This window comes from Notolepis coatsorum, assembly GCF_963971535.1.
Source record: "Notolepis coatsorum genome assembly, chromosome: 6".
Taxonomy (NCBI): Eukaryota; Metazoa; Chordata; class Actinopteri; order Aulopiformes; family Paralepididae; genus Notolepis; species Notolepis coatsorum.
The window spans coordinates 6,865,258-6,885,162 of record NC_140170.1 but is presented as its reverse complement, the minus strand read 5'-3'; the positions used below and the strand labels follow the sequence as shown (position 1 = coordinate 6,885,162).

Sequence of the window (19,905 nt, the reverse complement as noted above, 5' to 3'; positions counted from 1 at the left end):
ATAATTGTACACAAGTAAATACTTAGACAACCGTTCCACGTCTATAATATACTAGGGCTGTCCACGACTAAGGATTTGGATGGTCGACTATGATTGGCCAAAATTTGCCGTTAGTCGACTATTGGTCGACAAAAAAAAAATATATATATATATATATATATATATATATATATATATATTTATTATTTTTTAACATTTTTTATCATTCCATTTGGGCTGTGGGGGGTGCTTAATGTCTGAAGGAGTCGACTGAAGGCTTCTTGTTCTCTGCAAAAGCATGCAATTGGTCCACTGATGGATACATCTTGATATTTGTCTAGTCTAGTGTGTTCATTAGACGGGTGAAATCCTCTTTCAGTGCCTCTGTGCCTGTTTTCTTAGGCAGTTAGCCTCTGGTATGCGTGCCATTAGCGTTAGCCACGCTTCTAGGCCTCTTTTGTTTTGGAAAGAATGATACAAAAATTTAAATAAAAAAAATTATAAAAAAAAAAATTTATTTTTTTTATATTTGACTAAGAGGTTGGCCAGTCGACTACGGCTCCTTTCGACCGATTAGTCGACTAATAGGGGTCAGCCCTATAATATACCCTGCGTTTCCTCGCCACCCGGCGAGTGACGTCACCGAGAGAGCGCTTCTCTCTCGTCCACATCCACAGGGGAGAGAGAGAGGTTCACTCAAGTCCACTCGTCACCTCCACGACCTTTGGCATTCCGTAGCGCAGGAAGGAACAGACCTGGCCAGAATCTTGAACACATTTTTTTTTTTTAAACAAAGATATCATCCATGGTTCTTTTACCCGGTGTACTTCGCCGGCGCATTCGCTGTCGTGTGTCGGAGTCGCCACATCTGCCCCACCGTAGGTCGGCTTCTACCGGGTCCAGGAGGAGGAGGGGGGGGGGGGGCGCCGTGACCCCCGACCTTCAATGTCGACGGCGGCGGCGATAAGGCTGACGACGGCGATACTTCATATTCCCTTGACTACACGACACGGTCTCAACAGAAAACATAAACAAAAGTACTAATCGCGGGAAAAAAGGTCCATAATGTACATTATGTTATAGCCATAAGTCATGTATTTACATTTCGTATCTGCGAAAGTCCAAAACAAACAATAATAATATGTACACATTGTACATTTTCGGAAATACGTAGACATATCACTCATGGCTATAACATAACGTACAATATGTACCTTTTCCCCTGTGGTTAAAGTACTTTATTTACACATTCTAAGCGGGTTCGGGCCGGAGGAGTCGCCTCGGGTAACGTTCTTGTTTCAGCCGCCCGGCGGAGGGGCTGACCGTCTGTCGTCTACACAGCCACCGTCGTGACGGCGTTACCGTTAGCCGTGGTGGACGACACCACGCTCACCACCAGGGGGTTCACCACCACCGGCACCTGCGGGCAGACCTTGGCGGGCCGGTGCTCGTCGTGGGCGCAGCTGCGGGCGCAGAGCTGGCAGGAGGCGCAGGCGGAGTTGCAGCAGGGCAGGAAGCGGCAGACGCTGAGGCGCCACAGGATCCAGCCCGGCGACCAGCAGCACCAGCACAGCACCACGCCGCCCGCTGCCGCGCCCAGCGCCACGTACAGGGCCAGCAGCGAGGAGGGGGTGGAGGACTCTGGGGGAGAGAGGGGCGAGGGAGGGAGGGAGGGAGGGAGGGGAGAGGGAGGGAGGGAGGGAGGGAGGGAGGGAGGGAGGGAGGGAGGGAGGGGGGGAGGGGAGAGGGAGGGAGGGAGGGGGGGGGAGGGGAGAGGGGAGGGAGGGAGGGAGGGAGGGAGGAGGGAGGGAGGGAGGGAGGGAGGAGGGAGGGAGGGAGGGAGGGAGGGAGGGAGGGAGGGAGGGAGGGAGGAGGGAGGAGGGAGGGAGGGAGGGAGGGAGGGAGGGATGGAGGGAGGGAGGGAGGGAGGGGAGGGAGGGAGGGAGGGGGGGGGAGGGATATAGGGAGGGGAGGAGGGAGGGGGGATGGAGGGATAGAGGGGGGGAGGGATAGAGGGATAGAGGGAGGGATGGAGGGGGAGGGAGGGGGAGGGAGAGAGGGGGCAAGGAGGGAGGGAGGGGGAGGGGAGGGAGGGAGGGGGGGAGAGGGAGGGGGGGATATAGGGAGGGGAGGGAGGGATGGGGGGAGGGAGGGAGGGAGGGAGGGAGGGATGGGGGGGGGGGGAGGGGGCGAGGGAGGAAGGGAGGAGGGAGGGATAGGAGGAAGGGGGAGGGAGGGAGGGGGGGGGAGGGAAGGGGGGACGGATAGAGGGAGGGAGGGAGGGGGGGCGTTAAAGGGGCACTTTGCCAAAAAATACAACGCTGGTTTATTTTAGATTAGATTACATTCAAATGTATTGTCATAAGATAAGATACGATAAGATAAGATATTCCTTTATCTTATCTTATCCTGTGACAATACATTTGAATGTAATCTAATCTAAATCATCATGCAGCACAAGTACAGTAAAAGAAGTTTGTATATCAAACTGTCAAACTAAGCGTTGCATATCAAATATGAATTAAGATCCAGCAATTATGCTTATATTATTTATATTATATTATATTATATTATATTTTATTTTATTATATTATATTATATTATATTGTATTATATTAGTTTAGATTCAAATGTATTGTCATCATGCAGCACAAGTACAGTACAAGGAAAATAGGTTTGTATGTACAGTATCAAACTGTCAAACTAGGCGTTGAATCAAATATGAATTAAGATCCAGCAATTATGTTTATATTATTTATATTATATTATATTATATTATATTATATTTATATTATATATTATAATATTATATTTTATTATATTATATTATATTCAAATGTATTGTCATCATACAGCACAAGTACAGTACAACAAAAATAATGGCATCCAACCAGAGTGCAAATGTAACAGTAAAGTGCGACAGTAATATACAATGTACAGGTAAGGGGTATGTACAGATATAAATGGTAAATGGCTGCATTTATATAAGCTTTTATCCAAAGCAATTTGTTCCTCACATTCACTCACACCATTCACTCACCCACTCACCCACTCACCCACTCACACACCGACGGCGGAGGCGACCATGCGAGGTGCCGACCTGCTCATCGGGAGCAGTTAGGGGTGAAGTGTCTTGCTCAAGGACACTTCAACACGCTGCCTCCTGAGCCACTGTCGCCCCCATTTTAGATTAGATTAGATTCAAATGTATTGTCATCATACAGCACAGTACTTTACTGTCACATTTGCACTCTTCTTTTTCGTCGTACTGTACTTGTGCTGCATCATGATGTCATCGCGGACACTGAATCCTCGCGTCGCCGTGTTAATTACCGCTCCGCGAAACGATGTAGACGGAAGCGCTACCTCGTCTCACAGGGACCTTATCATTCCATTGAGCTTGTCTCTCTGAGGATAGATTTCTAAGAAACCCCGAACCCTGTGTCCTTTATTTAATCCCTTTTCATTTGTCTCAGTCCTTCTTTTGTTTCGGTCCAGACTAGAAAAACACACATAAAAAGAAATAAATAAATAAAAGAGGACTCTCTCTGGTTTCCAATCTGTTTATCTTACGATTCATCCTGCGCTGAGGTACAGAAGACGCAGCGCTCAAAGAGATTCCAGCTAATAAATGACTGGCAGTTTCTACAGCGAGCAAATTTTGAATTCCCCCCTCCCCCCCCTCTCTCTCTCTCTCTCTCCCACTCATCCCCATTTCAATGAGATGGAATAGAAGAAGAACTGTTTTTCTCTCTGCCCCGCCCGGCCCGGGGACTTGGCATTGGGGCGAAAAGTAATCAAAGGCTGACAGCCGGGCCCCCAGACGGCATTTGTTTTGCTCCTCTCGCTGCGACAGGCCACTCAAAAGACTACATTCAGCGCCGGCCCTCCATCAGGGTTTATTGGTTTACAACGAGAATTTAGACGAAATTTAACAACCATGGGTCCCCATTATTTTTACGCCCTGTCCCCCCCACCCCCCCCCTCCCCCCCCCTCCCCCCCCCCCCACGGCCATATAGACATGCTTTGCATCCGAATGGGTATTTAGTTCATCCGCGTACCCACCACGCCGGAGTGACACTGCGCGGTGGCGCACAAACAACATTTTATATATCCGGTGATTTATCGCGCGCAACAAAATGGAGTTTTTTTTTTGTGGCTACGAGGAGGAGCACAAAGGTGGAAACGGCAGAGGGTGGAACAGGGAGCCATTGTCAGGGGAGGGGGGGGGGGGGGGGTGGGACACAAAGCGGTCGTTGTTGTTACGGTGGCTCACCTGCTACCGATTCCTGATTGGCGGCGCCGTTGGGCCGCGCCAGCAGTTCTTCTTCAGCGGGTCCGTCGGCGTGGTGGCGGGGTTCCCTAGAGGCGGGGGTGGTGGTTAGGACCACCGGCGGTGGAGTTTCGGGAGGCGAGAGATCACCTGCTGACAAAAGAAGGGGGGGGGGGGGGGGGGATTTAGAGGCGGATGGAAGGTGTCGGACCCCCCCCCCCCCGAGTGAGGGTCGTTTCAGAACAGAGGATCAAGCGGTGTCAACTTTTATGATGGCAGACAGGGGAAGTAGGGTCTTTCCGGTATGGAGATTCAAGTCATGGTCTTTCTAAATGGTAAATGGTAAACGGCTGCTTTTTTATATAGCGCTTTTATCCAAAGCGCTTTACAATTTGTTAATCACATTTGACCCATTCACTCACACATTCACACACCGACGGCGGAGGCAACCATGCAAGGTGCCAACCTGCTCATCGGGAGCAATTAGGGGTTAAGTGTCTTGCTCAAGGACACATCGGTACACATCACAGTCGAGAATGCAGCTGTGACCGCGTCCCCGAACTTTGGTGTTGTCCTCGACGACCAGTTGAACTTCTCTGCTCACATCGCAGCGACAACCAGAACCTGCCGACCAGGGCCGCCTGGGAGAAATGCGAGGCCCTGTGCGAGATTTAAACGTCCCTGCCTTTAGCTAAGCCGACATGGCTAGCCTGACTGAACTGTCTAACACAAATGTCTCCTGCAGAGCCCCAGAGCTCCAATAGTGAGTATGTCTGCTGCAGAGCCGCAGAGCCAGGAACATTCTACAAACGTGTCTAATGTGAAATATATAAGCATATAAGCAAAACTAGATTTTAGGTCTGTGATGAAAAAGGGCCTCACGGGAAGGGGGGCCTCGCAAAAAAATAAAAATAAAATAAAAAATAAAAAATAAAAATAAATAAAAAATATTTTATTTTTATTTTTTATTTTTATTTTTTGTGCGAGGCCCCCCTTCCCGCGAGGCCCTGTGCGACCGCACTGCTCGCACACCCCCTGAGGCGGCCCTGCTGCCGATTCCTCCTGAGCAACGTCAGAAGGATCCGCCCCTTCCTGACAAAAGAAGCCACCCAACTCCTCGTCCAATCAACAGTCATCTCCCGCCTCGTCTACTGCAACGCACTGCTCGCTGGCCTCCCGGCCACTGCCACTAAGCCTCTTCAACTCATTCAGAACGCAGCGGCCCGCCTGATCTCAAACCTACCGAAGTCGGCCCATGTCACCCCACTTCTTAGGGACCTGCACTGGCTCCCCATTGCTGCACGAATCCGCTTCAAGGCCCTCGACCTAGCATACCGTGCGGCAAAGGGAACTGCTCCCCGCCTACCTCCGGTCAATGGTCTCTAACTACACACCCTCAAGACCCCTACGCTCTGCATCTTCTGGCCGCCTCAGACCTACTCCTATCCAAGCTCCGGGAGGGTCATCAAAGAGAAGTCGCCTATTCTCAGTCCTTGCCCCACAATGGTGGAATGAACTACCCACCCCAGTTAGGACAGCCGAAACACGTCCAATCTTTCGCCGTCGACTAAAGACGCACTTCTTCAACCATTATCTGAATAAAAAATAAATAAAATAAAAAATTATCTAACCCTAACTAACCATACTGTCATGCACTTGTCCTAATAAACTAACCTACACTGTAGCACTCAACACTTTGATGAACATTGTTACTCAGCTGATAGAGTTGTGCCCTTCCTGATGGCTTGTCGTACAGAACTTGTAAGTCGCTTTGGATAAAAGCGTCAGCTAAATGACTAAATGTAAATGTACGCTGCCCAGGAGGAGCAGGAATCGAACCGGGAACCTCCGGATTGCCAGATGACTGCTCTACCTCCTGAGCCACTCAAGCCACTATTACCCTGCCCATACCTCCCCTTCCCCCCTCCCCACATACTGCTATGATGCCCGAATTTCCCAAAGGGGATCAATATAGGAATATCTTATCATATCTTAGTGTCAACTTTATGGTGGGTGACTAGGAAGTAGTAGGGTCTTTTTAGTACAGAGGTTCAAGTCGTGTCAACTTTAGATACAGTAGGTTCTAAAAGCAGAGAGTGTGGATAATAGGATCAGTAGCTTTCTGTCTGATTTAGAGATGTAAGGGTATATTTCATATCACGATTATAGTGACCAAAAGTGATCACGGTTATCAGTGTTATCGCAGTGTTGTTAAAATATGCTGAAAATTGTACAAATCTTTGATCAGGTTTCCCTCAGCAGCACTCAAATTACGCACACACTTATTAGTCCTCTTAGAAGGCTGAGAAATGTCCAGAGCTTCATCTGCACTACGTGTTGTTGTCATCGCAAAACAAACCCATGTCTCATGCTGCACCTGCAGACTGTTGCTAACGTCTGGGAGACTGATGCTAACGTCTGGGAGACTGTTGCTAACGTCTGCGTCTGGGAGACTGATGCTAACGTCTGGGAGACTGATGCTAACGTCTGGGAGACTGTTGCTAACGTCTGGGAGACTGTTGCTAACGTCTGGGAGACTGTTGCTAACGTCTGCGTCTGGGAGACTGATGCTAACGTCTGGGAGACTGATGCTAACGTCTGGGAGACTGTTGCTAACGTCTGCGTCTGGGAGACTGATGCTAACATCTGGGAGACTGTTGCTAACGTCTGCGTCTGGGAGACTTATGCTAACGTCTGGGAGACTGATGCTAACATCTGCATCTGGGAGACTTATGCTAACGTCTGGGAGACTGTTGTTAACGTCTGGGAGACTGATGCTAACGTCTGGGAGACTGTTGCTAACGTCTGGGAGACTGATGCTAACATCTGCGTCTGGGAGACTGATGCTAACGTCTGCGTCTGGGAGACTGATGCTAATGTCTGGGAGCCTGATGCTAACGTCTGGGAGACTGATGCTAACGTCTGGAAGACTGTTGCTAACGTCTGGGAGACTGTTGCTAACGTCTGGGAGACTGATGCTAATATCTGGGAGACCTTTTCCTAACGTCTGGGAGACTGATGCTAACGTCTGGGAGACTGATGCTAACGTCCGAGACAAGCACATGGTGAGCTTCATCATGGAGATGCTGAGCAACCGTAGTTTCCGGCTACACACCAGCAACGGCCAATGCAGCAGAGTGAGGAAACTTAGGAATGGCGTCCCACAGGGCTCAGTGCTGGCACCGATGCTGTTTAACATCTACATATACAACCTGCCTGAAACTCAATCAAAGCAGTATGGCTATGCAGACGACCTGGCCATCCTACTCAGCAAGCCGACTTGGGAAGCAGCCGAAGAGGGCCTCACTGAAGCTATGAACATCCTGTCTTCATACCTGAGGAACTGGCGTCTCAAGCTCAGCATGGGAAAGACAATGTCTACAATGTTCCACCTCAACAACAGGGAAGCGACCCGTGACATGAGCGTCATGGTGGATAACGTCCGGCTACAGTACCAACATACCCCCACATACCTCGGTGTGAAGCTTGACAGAACACTGTCATTCAAACAACACCTGGAAGGTGCCAGGGGAAAAACAACTGCCCGTGCCGCGCTGATACGACGACTAGCCGACACCACATGGGGAGCCTCAACAAAGACACTGCGCATCTCCTCACTGGCCCTGGTGTTCTCTGCCGCCGAGTACTGCGCCCCGGTCTGGTGCCGTAGCACCCACGTGAAGAAGCTGGATGTTGTTCTCAACAGCGTCCTGCAGACAGTCTCTGGTTGCCTACAAACCACACCGGTAAACCAACTGCCCGTACTCGCTGGTATTGCCCCGGCTACCATCAGATGAGAAGCAGCCACACTGGCCCTTTCCCGCAAGGCACAGATCAGTGCATCCCACCTCCTTCACAATACCACCACAGAGACACCACGACGTGTGCGCCTAAAGTCACGGCTCCCCTTTTCCATGCAAGCCTACAGGCTACTCCACACAACACCATCTGACACTTCCAAGGCCTCCTGGGTCAGGACGAGATGGAGGGACCAGTGGAGGTCAGCAGAACCATCCAGGCTGCACCTCTTCATCAATGACCCGCTGGACGTCCCTGGTCAGGACTTGCCCCGGAAGCAGTGGACAACCCTCAACCGCCTAAGGACCGGTGTCGGACGCTACGGCGCCTCAATGAAGAGGTGGGGCCTCAAGGACAGTGCCTCATGCGAGTGTGGAGCCCCTGCACAGACTGTGGAACATATCATCACCAGTTGCCCCAAACACCGGCCACCGTATGGAGAACGCGGTCTGATGGAACTGGACGATGAAACGTTGGCCTGGCTTGCCTCAACGGAGCTGCAGGTCTAAAGACACACGCCAGAAGAAGAAGTCTGGGAGACTGATGCTAACGTCTGCGTCTAGGAGACTGTTGCTAACGTCTGCGTCTGGGAGATTGATGCTAACGTCTGGGAGACTGATGCTAACGTCTGCGTCTGGGAGACTGATGCTAACGTCTGGGAGACTTGCTAATGTCTGGGAGACTGTTGCTAACGTCTGCATCTGGGAGACTGATGTTAACGTCTGGGAGACTGTTGCTAACGTCTGCGTCTGGGAGACTGATGCTAACGTCTGGGAGACTGATGCTAACATCTGGGAGACTGATGCTAACGTCTGGGAGACTGATGCTAACATCTGGGAGACTGATGCTAACGTCTGGGAGATGGATGCTAACATCTGGGAGACTGATGCTAGCGTCTGGGAGACTGATGCTAACGTCTGCGTCTGGGAGACTGTTGCTAACGTCTGGGAGACTGTTGCTAATGTCTGGGAGACTGATGCTAACGTCTGCGTCTGGGAGGCTGTTGCTAACGTCTGCGTCTGGGAGACTGTTGCTAACGTCTGCGTCTGGGAGACTGTTGCTAACATCTGGGAGACTGTTGCTAACGTCTGGGAGATTGATGCTAACGTCTGGGAGACTGTTGCTAACGTCTGGGAGACTGATGCTAACGTCTGGGAAACTGATGCTAACGTCTGGGAAACTGATGCTAACGTCTGCGTCTGGGAGACTGATGCTAACGTCTGGGAGACTGTTGCTAACGTCTGGGAGATTGATGCTAACGTCTGGGAAACTGATGCTAACATCTCTGGTTGATGTTGGACAGACTAGACAGTATTCACTGTGAGTTTTTCCAAAGCGCTGTAATCAAACACGGTTTTAACGATCATTTCAATTTGAGTGGTATTACTAACCTAACCATCAGGGGATTGTACCGTGGTTATCGCTAAAACCTGTAACCGCTCCGTCCCTAGTCTGGCTGTGTATGTATGTACTGAGGACCTCACGAACACAACATTGCATGTTATTAGTGTCAACAGGAGCGATATGCAGCATCTAACTGAATATTGGCGTCACGTCACTTGTGATGAACAGACAAAAGTAAACGGTTCATCTTCTTACACTAACACTGTCGCATTGTCGTGCATGTGAGTTTAAATGAGCTGCTTCTGTCAGGATTTAAAACTTGGAAAACCCGATCGGTAACGAGATTCAAAAGAAGTAAAGAATGATACACCTTTGAGGGTATTTATTACAAGAAGGCTGAATAAGCAAGGTACAATCAAGTTGGTACAACCGGCCGGTCGTGTAAAAAAATAAGTGAAGTCCAGTCCGTCCATGTCCAGTCAGTGAAGCAGTGTGCCCCCTGGAGCCGGGGCTTCCCCTTTATATGTGCTATAGTATATATGCGTGCAGGGCCGCCTCAGGGGGTGTGCGAGCAGTGCGGTCGCACAGGGCCTCGCGGGAAGGGGGGCCTCGCAAAATAAAAAAATATTTTTTTTTTTTTTTTTTTTTTTGAGGCCCCCCTTCCCACAAGGCCCTTTTTCATCACAGACCTAAAATCTAGTTTAGCTTATATGCTTATATATTTCACATTAGACACGTTTGTAGAATGTGTCTGACTTGTTCCTGCCTCTGCGGCTCTGCAGACTGCAGTTTTCCGGTTTCTGCGGCTTTGCTGCTCTACAGATTTTAGGATAGTGTTTCCGGTCTCTTCTCCCGTCCGCCGTAATAGAAGAAGAAGAAGAAGAAGAAGAAGAAGAAGAAGAAGAAGAAGACACACGACACGAGGTAGAGGGATGATCGAATTCAGCGCTATTCAGAGGAGCCAGTGGATGTCTTTTCAAAAGCAGCATGGATCAGAAGAAATTACACCGTGGGCCAAGAAAGTCTCCTTCCAACTTTACCATTGGCGCCGCATTGATACTGCGTTATGGTGAGTCAACCTATTATTATATTCCCGCCGTGGACCTATCTCTCTCTCTCTCTCTCTGGAGCCAAACTGGTCGACTAGCTAATAGTACTACTGGTAGCTAACGGTGTGTGCCTGGTGTCAGCACCTGGCTGTATGTAGCCGCATAGCTTGCTTCTGCGTTAGCTAATGGTTAGCGATAGCCTGGTTGAGCTAACTGTTAACGTCGAAGCTAAACAGCTAACTCAAGGCTAACTGATAGCATCAAACGAACGTTCCCAGCCGAGCGCAGCCGGCAGTTAACGTCGAAGCTAAACAGCTAACTGGCTAACTGCCGGCTGCGCTCGGCTGGGAACGTTCGTTTGATGCTATCAGTTAGCCTTGAGTTAGCTGTTAGCTTGTGCTACGACCATTGACATTAGCCGTGAGAATAGCAGGGGGTTCTGGCACTCTGACTACGACATCATCTTTGACAGAAGATGTAGTCGGGCCTGCACCATGACAAGGCTCTGGCAGCAGCTTATTTTTGTCCCGACAGCGAGAGGCCTTTCGTCAACGTGGAGACCTGTGTTACGGCCTTTCGCCCTGCGTTCCTTGGTGCAGGTAAGATTAATGAAAATGTCATGACATTACCCCACTCTTCCTTCCTTCCCCTCCCGAATGTTTTGTTAATAACGATGTTTTTTTCCAGGCAAAACATATGCTACTTCACAACATTTGGAGATACGACATGTGCTGTGTGTGAATGTCTTGGTCGTTTGTGTAGCTTGGGTAGCGTTGGGCTGTTGGCCAAAGCTGTGTGTGTCACAGTACCTGGCTAGCCTATTTAGCTGATGTCGGCCATTGGCTCCTTGCTGCTTTGGTTTCTCTATAGACCCTCTTCTCTTTGGATTTAAGTGTTGATCTTTGTCCTTTTTGATCTCTCATACATGCTCTCTCTAACACACACACATGCTCTCTCTCTCTCTCTCTCTCTCTCTCTCTCTCTCTCTCTCTCTCTCTCTAACACACATGCTCTCTCTCTCTCTCTCTCTCTCTCTCTTTCTAACACACACAGTCTGCCTATGGCGGCCTTTCTTGATGGCTAGGCTGTGCTCGCTGAGTCTGTATAGTCAAGGATCTTCAGTCACAGTGCTCAGGTATTCTGCCACTGTGTACTCTCTGTTTAGGGCCAAATAGCATTTCAATTTCTTTTCAATGTGTGTCTCTCTCTCTCTCTCTCTCTGTACACTGTATATTGACTGTAGAACGGGAGCTCTCTCTCGCTCTCTCTTTTGCTATATGTTGACTGTATCATGCCCCGCCTCGGGCAGCGCTATTATTTAAGAATATGTTGACTGTATGAAAAAAAAAAAATATATATATATATATATATATATATATATATATATATATATAATTTTTTTAAAAAAAATTTAACATTTTGGGGGGGGGGGGGGGGGGGGGGGGCCTCGCGTTAAATCTCGCACAGGGCCTCGCATTTCTCCCAGGCGGCCCTGTATGCGTGTGTATCTGTCACATTCAGTGCATGTGTCAACTTAATGTGTGTTGGCGAGTCTGCATTGGAGGTGTGCACGTTTTGTGCATGTGTGTGTGTCTGTGTGCGCGTGTGTGCTGAGCTTGAGGGAGGGAGAGAGGGGGCCGTGTGTTTTTTGAGCTGTGTGTGTGTGTGTGTGTGTGTGTGTGTGCACGTGTGTGTGTCCTTATCTTGGCGACCAACTGTCTTTGATCTGTTGTTAGAGTACGGTGTCTGGCCTTGCCCCAGTCCGGCATGGCTAGCTGTTAAAATGTGTAATGGGGAGGGGCTATGTGTCTTGGGGGGCAAACGAGGATATTATAGCATGTGTGTGTGTGTGTGAGTTTGTGTGGAGTGAAGGGATGTGCCATTTGATAACGATCTGTGGTGTAGCCATCTGGCGAGCGTGTTATGACGTTTGGTGTAATTTATTTAAGGTTAAGTGGCACTAGGATGTCCGAGAGAGAGAGAGAGAGAGAGAGAGAGAGAGAGAGAGAGAGAGAGAGAGAGAGAGAGAGAGAGAGAGAGAGGCAAGGGAGCGGGGGAGGGAGAAGGAGAGGGAGAGAGAGGTTTGGGGCCTTGTGTGTGTGAGCGTGTCAGAAGGTCAGAGTGTGTGTATCTGTATGGGGCATGGGGGAGAGGAAGCGAGAGATCCCTTTGCGTGAGGAATGTCTGCTATATTTATGTCATATTTCATCACTGTCTCCGGCTGTCCCTGAGCAACGACCGGAGTGTTGAATGTCCCGTGACGGGGAGGATGTGACCCTCTTTGCGCCGCCCCTGTGCCTCAAATAGATCCGCTATCAACTCTATCTTTAATCTTTCAAAATGTTCAGTTGCTATCGCTATTAGCTCTATCTTTAATCTTTCAAAATGTACAGTTGCTATTGCATGCACTCATCTGTGTTTCACCACACACATGAGTGCATGCTTACCAACTGTCCGTCTGCAACACTACTATCACCAACATCTAAGAAGGGAGATCCCCCCTTGAATGGCCCTTCTAAGGTTTCTCTCCTCCACACTGCCTGTGGAGCTTTTTTCCCTATTGTTAGGTTTAGTGAGTTTTTCCTTACCTTCGCTTGGGGTATGTCTGGGAGTGCTTGCATTCTTTCATTTATTTGCATTCATCTAAAAATGTTTGGACCTTATGATGTTCTTGTTCTGTTCTTGACTTATTGTTATGTTTTCTTCTTGACTTGTTTAAAGAAGACCTGTACGGCCCATGGGGACATTAACGTGTGTTGTCGGGCCCTATAAATAAATTTGATTTGATTTGATTTGATCACTTCCATGATTGCTTTTGAGTAAAGTATAAATCCACTTCCTGAAAGTAACCATGCTAAGCACACTCAATACAAGCACGGAACCACGCAGACCCACGTCCCTGCCAGATCGTTCGTTCGTTCGTTCGTGAGTGAGTGAGTGATCGCAATTTGCAGCCCAATCTTAATTAAAATATGTAAATAAATGGTAAATGGCTGCTTTTTTATATAGCGCTTTACAATTTGTTCCTCACATTTGTCCCATTCACTCGCACATTCACACACCGACGGTGGAGGCGACCACGTAAGGTGCCAACCTGCTCATCGGGTGACTAATTAGGGGTTAAGTGTCTTGCTCAAGGACACATCGACACGCTGCCCGGGAATCGAACTGGGAACCTCCGGATTGCCAGACGCTACTACTCTACCTCCCCAGCCACTGTCGCCCCACAACGGGGGCTGAGCCCAAACGTTCGAACCTTTGTTCGCTGTGTTGGCATTCAAATTCTAAATCAACATTCGAATTCTTTTTTTTTATTAAAATTTTTTTTTTCTTTTCTTTTTTAATATTTTTCTCTATTCATTCTGTTTAAACCAATGGGGTTTTTCTTCACAGTTGCAGATAAAGATTAGGCTACACTAATATTATAGTATTAAAAATTGATGAGTTATATTCATTAAAGAAAGTTGATTTAATTGATTTGGTTGGGCTGGGGCTTCTCCCTGGGCTGGCTCTGGGGCTGGAAAGTTGATTTAATTTGAGGGTATTTATAAAAAAAGAATTAGAAAAATTATATAAAAAAAAACTTTTTTTTAAATAATTTTTTTTTTTTTTTACAATTAAAAATGAAGGTTCGAACGAAAAAACCCTGACGAAGTTCGAATCCCAAAGACAGGCTTTGGGGACAGCCTTACAACGATGATGTCAGATTCCCCCAGACTGACCGTTGCAGCCGGTGGTGAGATTCTCCTCCAGGTCGCTGCCGTCTCCACAGTTGTCCAGGCCCTTCTCGTCACACACCAGACTCAGCGGGATGCACTTGCCGTTCCGACACGTGAAGTAGGGCTCGCCCCTGCACTCCGAGTGGTTGAAGCCTCCAGGACGAAAGGGAAAGAAGGAGAGAGGAGTACTGTTATTGTCAATTTACACAAGGTTGGAGTCACCGGTCCACATATCCTCCTCCCCATCATATGTATATTCTCTGTAGGGATGTTCAATATTGGCTTTTTTACCCATATCCGATATACCGATATTGTCCAACTCTTAATTTCCGATACCGATATCAACTGATATCGATATATGCGTGGTTTCCCCCCCCAAAAAACTGAATAATTTCAGGTAATTAACATTACATATCTCTTGTTGTGGAATAAACACAACATTATGCATACTTTTGACAATAAATAAAATAAGAATTTGTTCTTACTTGCTTGCCTGGGTAAATAAAGGTTAAATAAATGTAAAAAAGAAAAAAGAAAACACATTCTTTTTTGAAAACCGATACCAATATTTTCCGATATTAGATTTTAATGTCAATATCGGCAGATAATTATTATTATTTTTTTATTATTAGGTTTGTATGCTTTTACTCAATTACATTTCAGAGGGAAAAAAACATACTTTTTACTAGGGATGCTCGATATTGGCTTATTTACCGATACCGATATACAGATATTGTCCAACTCTTAATTTCCGATACCGATATCAACCGATATCAACCGATACCGATATATGCAGGCCCCCCCCCCCCCCCCCCCCCCCCAAAAACTGAATAATTTCAGGTAATTAACATTACATGTCTTGTTGTGGAATTAACATAACATTATGCATAACACTTTTGACAATAAATAAAATCAGAATTTGTTCTTACTTGCTTGCCTGGTTAAATAAAGCTTATAGAAATGTAAAACAAAATTAAAAGAAATAAAAAAAAAAATTTTAATGCCAATATCGGCCGATAATATCGGACATCCCTACTTTTTACTCCTTATATTTAAAATGCAGACCTACAAAGTACAAAGTACAAATCTTGCAGGTCCAACCATTTTAATTTATTATATTTCTTTGTCTCTGGCCGAACTAACGTTAACATTATTAACTTATTAATCCTGCCGCAGTTTATTTAAAAACAGCCAATCAAATCCCCATCAATGGAAAATTAACCCGCCCATATACCCATGCTGATTGGTCCTTGTGCAAGACTAGAAAGCAGGGATCTTTGATTAAACACCTGCTATCAGAAGAATAGACAGTCAGAAAAAAGGTTTTTACTTTTACTCTGTAGTACTTAAGTACATTTAAAAGTAGAAACTTTTTTACTTTTACTCAAGTGTGTTACCCATACTTTCCGTTAAGTACAATTTCTGGGTACTTTTTACACCCCTGAGTCCCCCATACTGTACATTTCTTCAGGGAGGTCAGAGCAGATATGGTGTGCACTGTAGATGTAATACCAGCCCCCCTCCGGTTGCTACACATTTTGATAAAGGTCTTATCTTATCTTATCTTATCTTGTCTTGTCTTATCTTATCTTATCTTATGTTGTCTTATCTTATCTTATCTTGTCTTTCCTACCCAGTCTGAAGGAGGTGAAGTCTCCTTATCTTATCTTACCTTTCCTGCCCAGTCTGAAGGAGGTGAATTCTCCTTATCTTATCTTATCTTTCCTACCCAGTCTGAAGGAGGTGAATTATCCTTATCTTATCTTATCTTTCCTACCCAGTCTGAAGGAGGTGAATTATCCTTATCTTATCTTATCTTTCCTACCCAGTCTGAAGGAGGTGAATATCCTTATCTTATCTTATCTTTCCTACCCAGTCTGAAGGAGGTGAATTATCCTTATCTTATCTTATCTTTCCTACCCAGTCTGAAGGAGGTGAATTATCCTTATCTTATCTTATCTTTCCTACCCAGTCTGAAGGAGGTGAATTATCCTTATCTTATCTTAGCTTTCCTACCCAGTCTGAAGGAGGTGAAGTCTCCTTATCTTATCTTAGCTTGTCTTATCTTATCTTACCCAGTCTGAAGGAGGTGACGTTTCCTTATCTTATCTTATATTATCTTATAGTGTCTTATCTTATATTATCTTATCTTATCTTATATTATCTTACCCAGTCTGAAGGAGGTGAAGTATCCTTATCTTATCTTATCTTATATTATCTTATCGTGTCTTATCTTATCTTATATTATCTTATCTTACCCAGTCTGAAGGAGGTGAAGTATCCTTATCTTATCTTATCTTATATTATCTTATCGTGTCTTATCTTATCTTATCTTATCTTACCCAGTCTGAAGGAGGTGAAGTCTCCTTATCTTATCTTATCTTATCGTGTCTTATCTTATCATATCTTATCTTACCCAGTCTGAAGGAGGTGAAGTCTCCTTATCTTATCTTATATTATCTTATCGTATCTTATCTTATCTTATCTTATCTTATCTTACCCAGTCTGAAGGAGGTGAAGTCTCCTTATCTTATATTATCTTATCTTATCTTATCTTATCTTACCCAGTCTGAAGGAGGTGAAGTCTCCTTATCTTATCTTATCTTATATTATCTTATCGTGTCTTATCTTATCTTATCTTATCTTACCCAGTCTGAAGGAGGTGAAGTCTCCTTATCTTATATTATCTTATCTTATCTTATCTTACCCAGTCTGAAGGAGGTGAAGTCTCCTTATCTTATCTTATCTTATCTTATCTTACCCAGTCTGAAGGAGGTGAAGTCTCCTTATCTTATATTATCTTATCTTATCTTATCTTACCCAGTCTGAAGGAGGTGAAGTCCCCCACAAAGTCCACCCTGGGCTGCGTGCCCCGCGTCACCAGCCTCAGCGTCAGGTAGTTCCCGGTGGACAGGACGGGACGGGGCGGGCTCTTCCCGCACAGCGCCGGTCCCACGGGGGGCGCGTTCCTGTCCCGCCCGTCGTAGAACTGGATGTAGGAACCGGCGTGACACGGGTCTCCCTGTCCCTGGCCCCCCGCCGCCGTGGGCTCCGGGCGAGGCTGGAGGGGCCCGGCGCCGCGGGGGGACTCCGGGGAGAGAGGGGCGGGGCTCAGGGGCGCCACGCGCAGCAGGCTGTAGACCAGGAAGAAGCGGAAGTGGAACTGGACCTTGTCCTTGGGCGTGGCCGCCTGCATGGTCAGGTGACAGTCGGTCCCCATGGTGACGAAGTAGTACTTCTTGGACTCCTGGTGAGAGTTGACGATCATGCCGTCGCCCCGGATGGTCTGACCGCAGAAGTCCACCACGTTCACTGAGAGGAGGCAGTAAAGGAAGTGAGTAAAACTTTATTTTTATAGCGCCCTTCTCAGCACGAGTGCACAGAGTGCTTCACAGCATTTTAAAACATCAGCGAAAATACAACAAATAAAACACGTGTGAAGAGAAGAAAAAACATTCAAATGAGCTGAAAAAACTAAAACTAAAACAAATGAAAAAAAGACACGGACAGCGAGAAAACGGCTATGAGTGTTTAAAGGGCCTGCCTGTAGAAGTAGGTTTTTAGCTGCCTTTTTAAAATGAGGTAAGAACTAATGTAAAAGCTAGATGTGTTTAAATTTTGGGAGTTAAATGATGGAATAGCCTTAGTGACGGGTTGAAGTTGTGTACTTCTCAGGGGAGATTTAATAAAGCCTTAAAGGATCAAATAATTCAGGAGTACAGTTTTGAGTAAAACATCAAACATTTGTTTTGTTTTTTTCAAAAAATTATATCTTGCAGCATATTTTAAGTATTTTTTTCTTATATTCAAATATATTTAGTTTTTAAGAATTTGTAAAGGATAGGCAAAAATAAGCATGTGCTGTTCAGTCTATTCCTTTTTTTCGTCGTTGATTTTGGATTTTCTGTGTGAGCTTGCCTTGAATATGTACATTTGTGATTTTCTTTTACATTTGTGAAGTCCACACGGGTGTGTTTTTGATAGGGATGTCCGATATTATCGGCCTACCGATATTATCGGCCGATATTGGCATTAAAATGTTATATCGGAAAATATCGGTATCGGTTTTCAAAACTTTTTTTTTTTTTTAACATTTCTATAACCTTTATTTACCCAGGCAAGCAAGTAAGAACAAATTCTGATTTTATTTATTGTCAAAATAATGCATAATGTTATGTTAAAGGGGAACTATCTTATAAATGGCCTTTTTCAGTGTTTAGCATTGTTTCCTAGCTATGTGGACTTATATTAATATGATCTATGTCTCTAATTCTCATATTGGCGCATTCTTCCAATTCTCCTCTCACAATATTCACCCTCACTGAACTGAGTCATCTGAAAATGTGCTGATTTGTGATGTCAGAGAGACACCGCTGCATGTTAATGTTCAGGCGGCGGCGCCGCGGCGCAGTGGTTTAGGAGCCCAGGCTCAAAACAGCTCGAGATCTTGAGGTAGAAAAATGCTGTTTTTGAGGACTTGATTAGAAATACAAAACAATGAATTAAAAAAAATATATAATTACAGAGGTGTTCCATAAACTCACAGGAATTGTGTAAAAGTGCCCAAATAGTGAAAGAAATAGTAAAATAGTTCCCCTTTAATTCCACAACAAGACATATGTAATGTTAATTACCTGAAATTATTCAGTTTTTTGGGGGGGGGAAACCCTGCATATATCGGTATCGGTTGATATCGGTATCGGAAATTAAGAGTTGGACAATATCGGTATCGGTAAAAAAGCCAATATCGAGCATCGCTCGTTTTTGATTTGTCTGTAAACAAGACCGAAAAATAAACGTCATTCAATTCAAATAAACTTCATTCATTCATTCATTCAGCTCTGAGGGAGCGGTTTTCAGGGCTAAAGGGAGGGCGTTCCAGAGCCATGGGGCAGGCACCGCAAAAGCGCGGTCCCCTTCTGTCTTGAGTCTGGTCCTGGGCACCACCAGGAAGGAGCTCCTGATGGGAAGACCGCAGTGACCGGCTGGAGGAGAGTGGGTGATATAGGAGGGGGGGGGGGCTTGCCCAGGGAGGGCTCTGTAGGTGAACACCAGGACCTTGAAATTTATCTTGGAGTTTACCGGGAGCCAGTGCAGGGAAGCAAGGATGGGGGTGATGTGGCATGATTTTGTTTACCTCGTGAGTAGCCTGGCAGCAGCCTGGCAGCAGCGTTTTGGACCAACTGAAGTTGATCAATGGATTTTTCATTTAGACAGATGAGGAGACAGATGGACACGGAAGATAGAAGACTCAAAAGGAGACAGAGGGGTGACCCCACCACCGCCCCCCAGACTTTTACACACTCACACACACACACGCACACGCACACACACACACACACCTCTGCCATGAACTGCCTCTCTTTCTCTGTCTGCCCTCCTGCCAGGCCATGGACTGCCCCTCTCTGCCCATCATGCTCTGGTGGACTTCTCTCTCTCTCTCTCTCTCTCTCCCTCTCTCTCTATCCCCCCCTCTCTCTCTCTCCCGCCCCCCTCTCTGCTCTCTCTGCTCTCTGTTCTCTCTCTCCCTCCCCCCTATCTCTCTCTCTCTCTCTCCCTCTCCCCCCTCTCTGTTCTCTCTCTCCCGCCCCCCTCTCTGCTCTCTCTGTTCTCTCTCTCTCTCTCCCTCCCCCCCTCTCTCTCTCTCCCACCCCCCTCTCTGCTCTCTCTCTGCTCTCTCTGTTCTCTCTCTCTCCCTCTTTTTTATTTATTTTTATTTATCCTTTATTTATCCAGGAATGT

General features: G+C 46.5%; 1 protein-coding gene across 1 annotated transcript; it reads right to left on the bottom strand.

Annotated features, from left to right (window-relative positions):
* Positions 1-1,312: 1,312 nt before the first annotated feature.
* Positions 1,313-19,288, bottom strand: ldlrad2 (low density lipoprotein receptor class A domain containing 2; the record flags this gene model as incomplete). Its single annotated transcript, XM_084317120.1, has 5 exons — positions 1,313-1,620; positions 4,257-4,403; positions 14,167-14,316; positions 16,984-17,475; positions 19,246-19,288. The coding sequence occupies 5 exons, from the start codon at positions 19,286-19,288 to the stop codon at positions 1,313-1,315; spliced, it is 1,140 nt and encodes a 379-aa protein (XP_084173246.1).
* Positions 19,289-19,905: the final 617 nt, after the last annotated feature.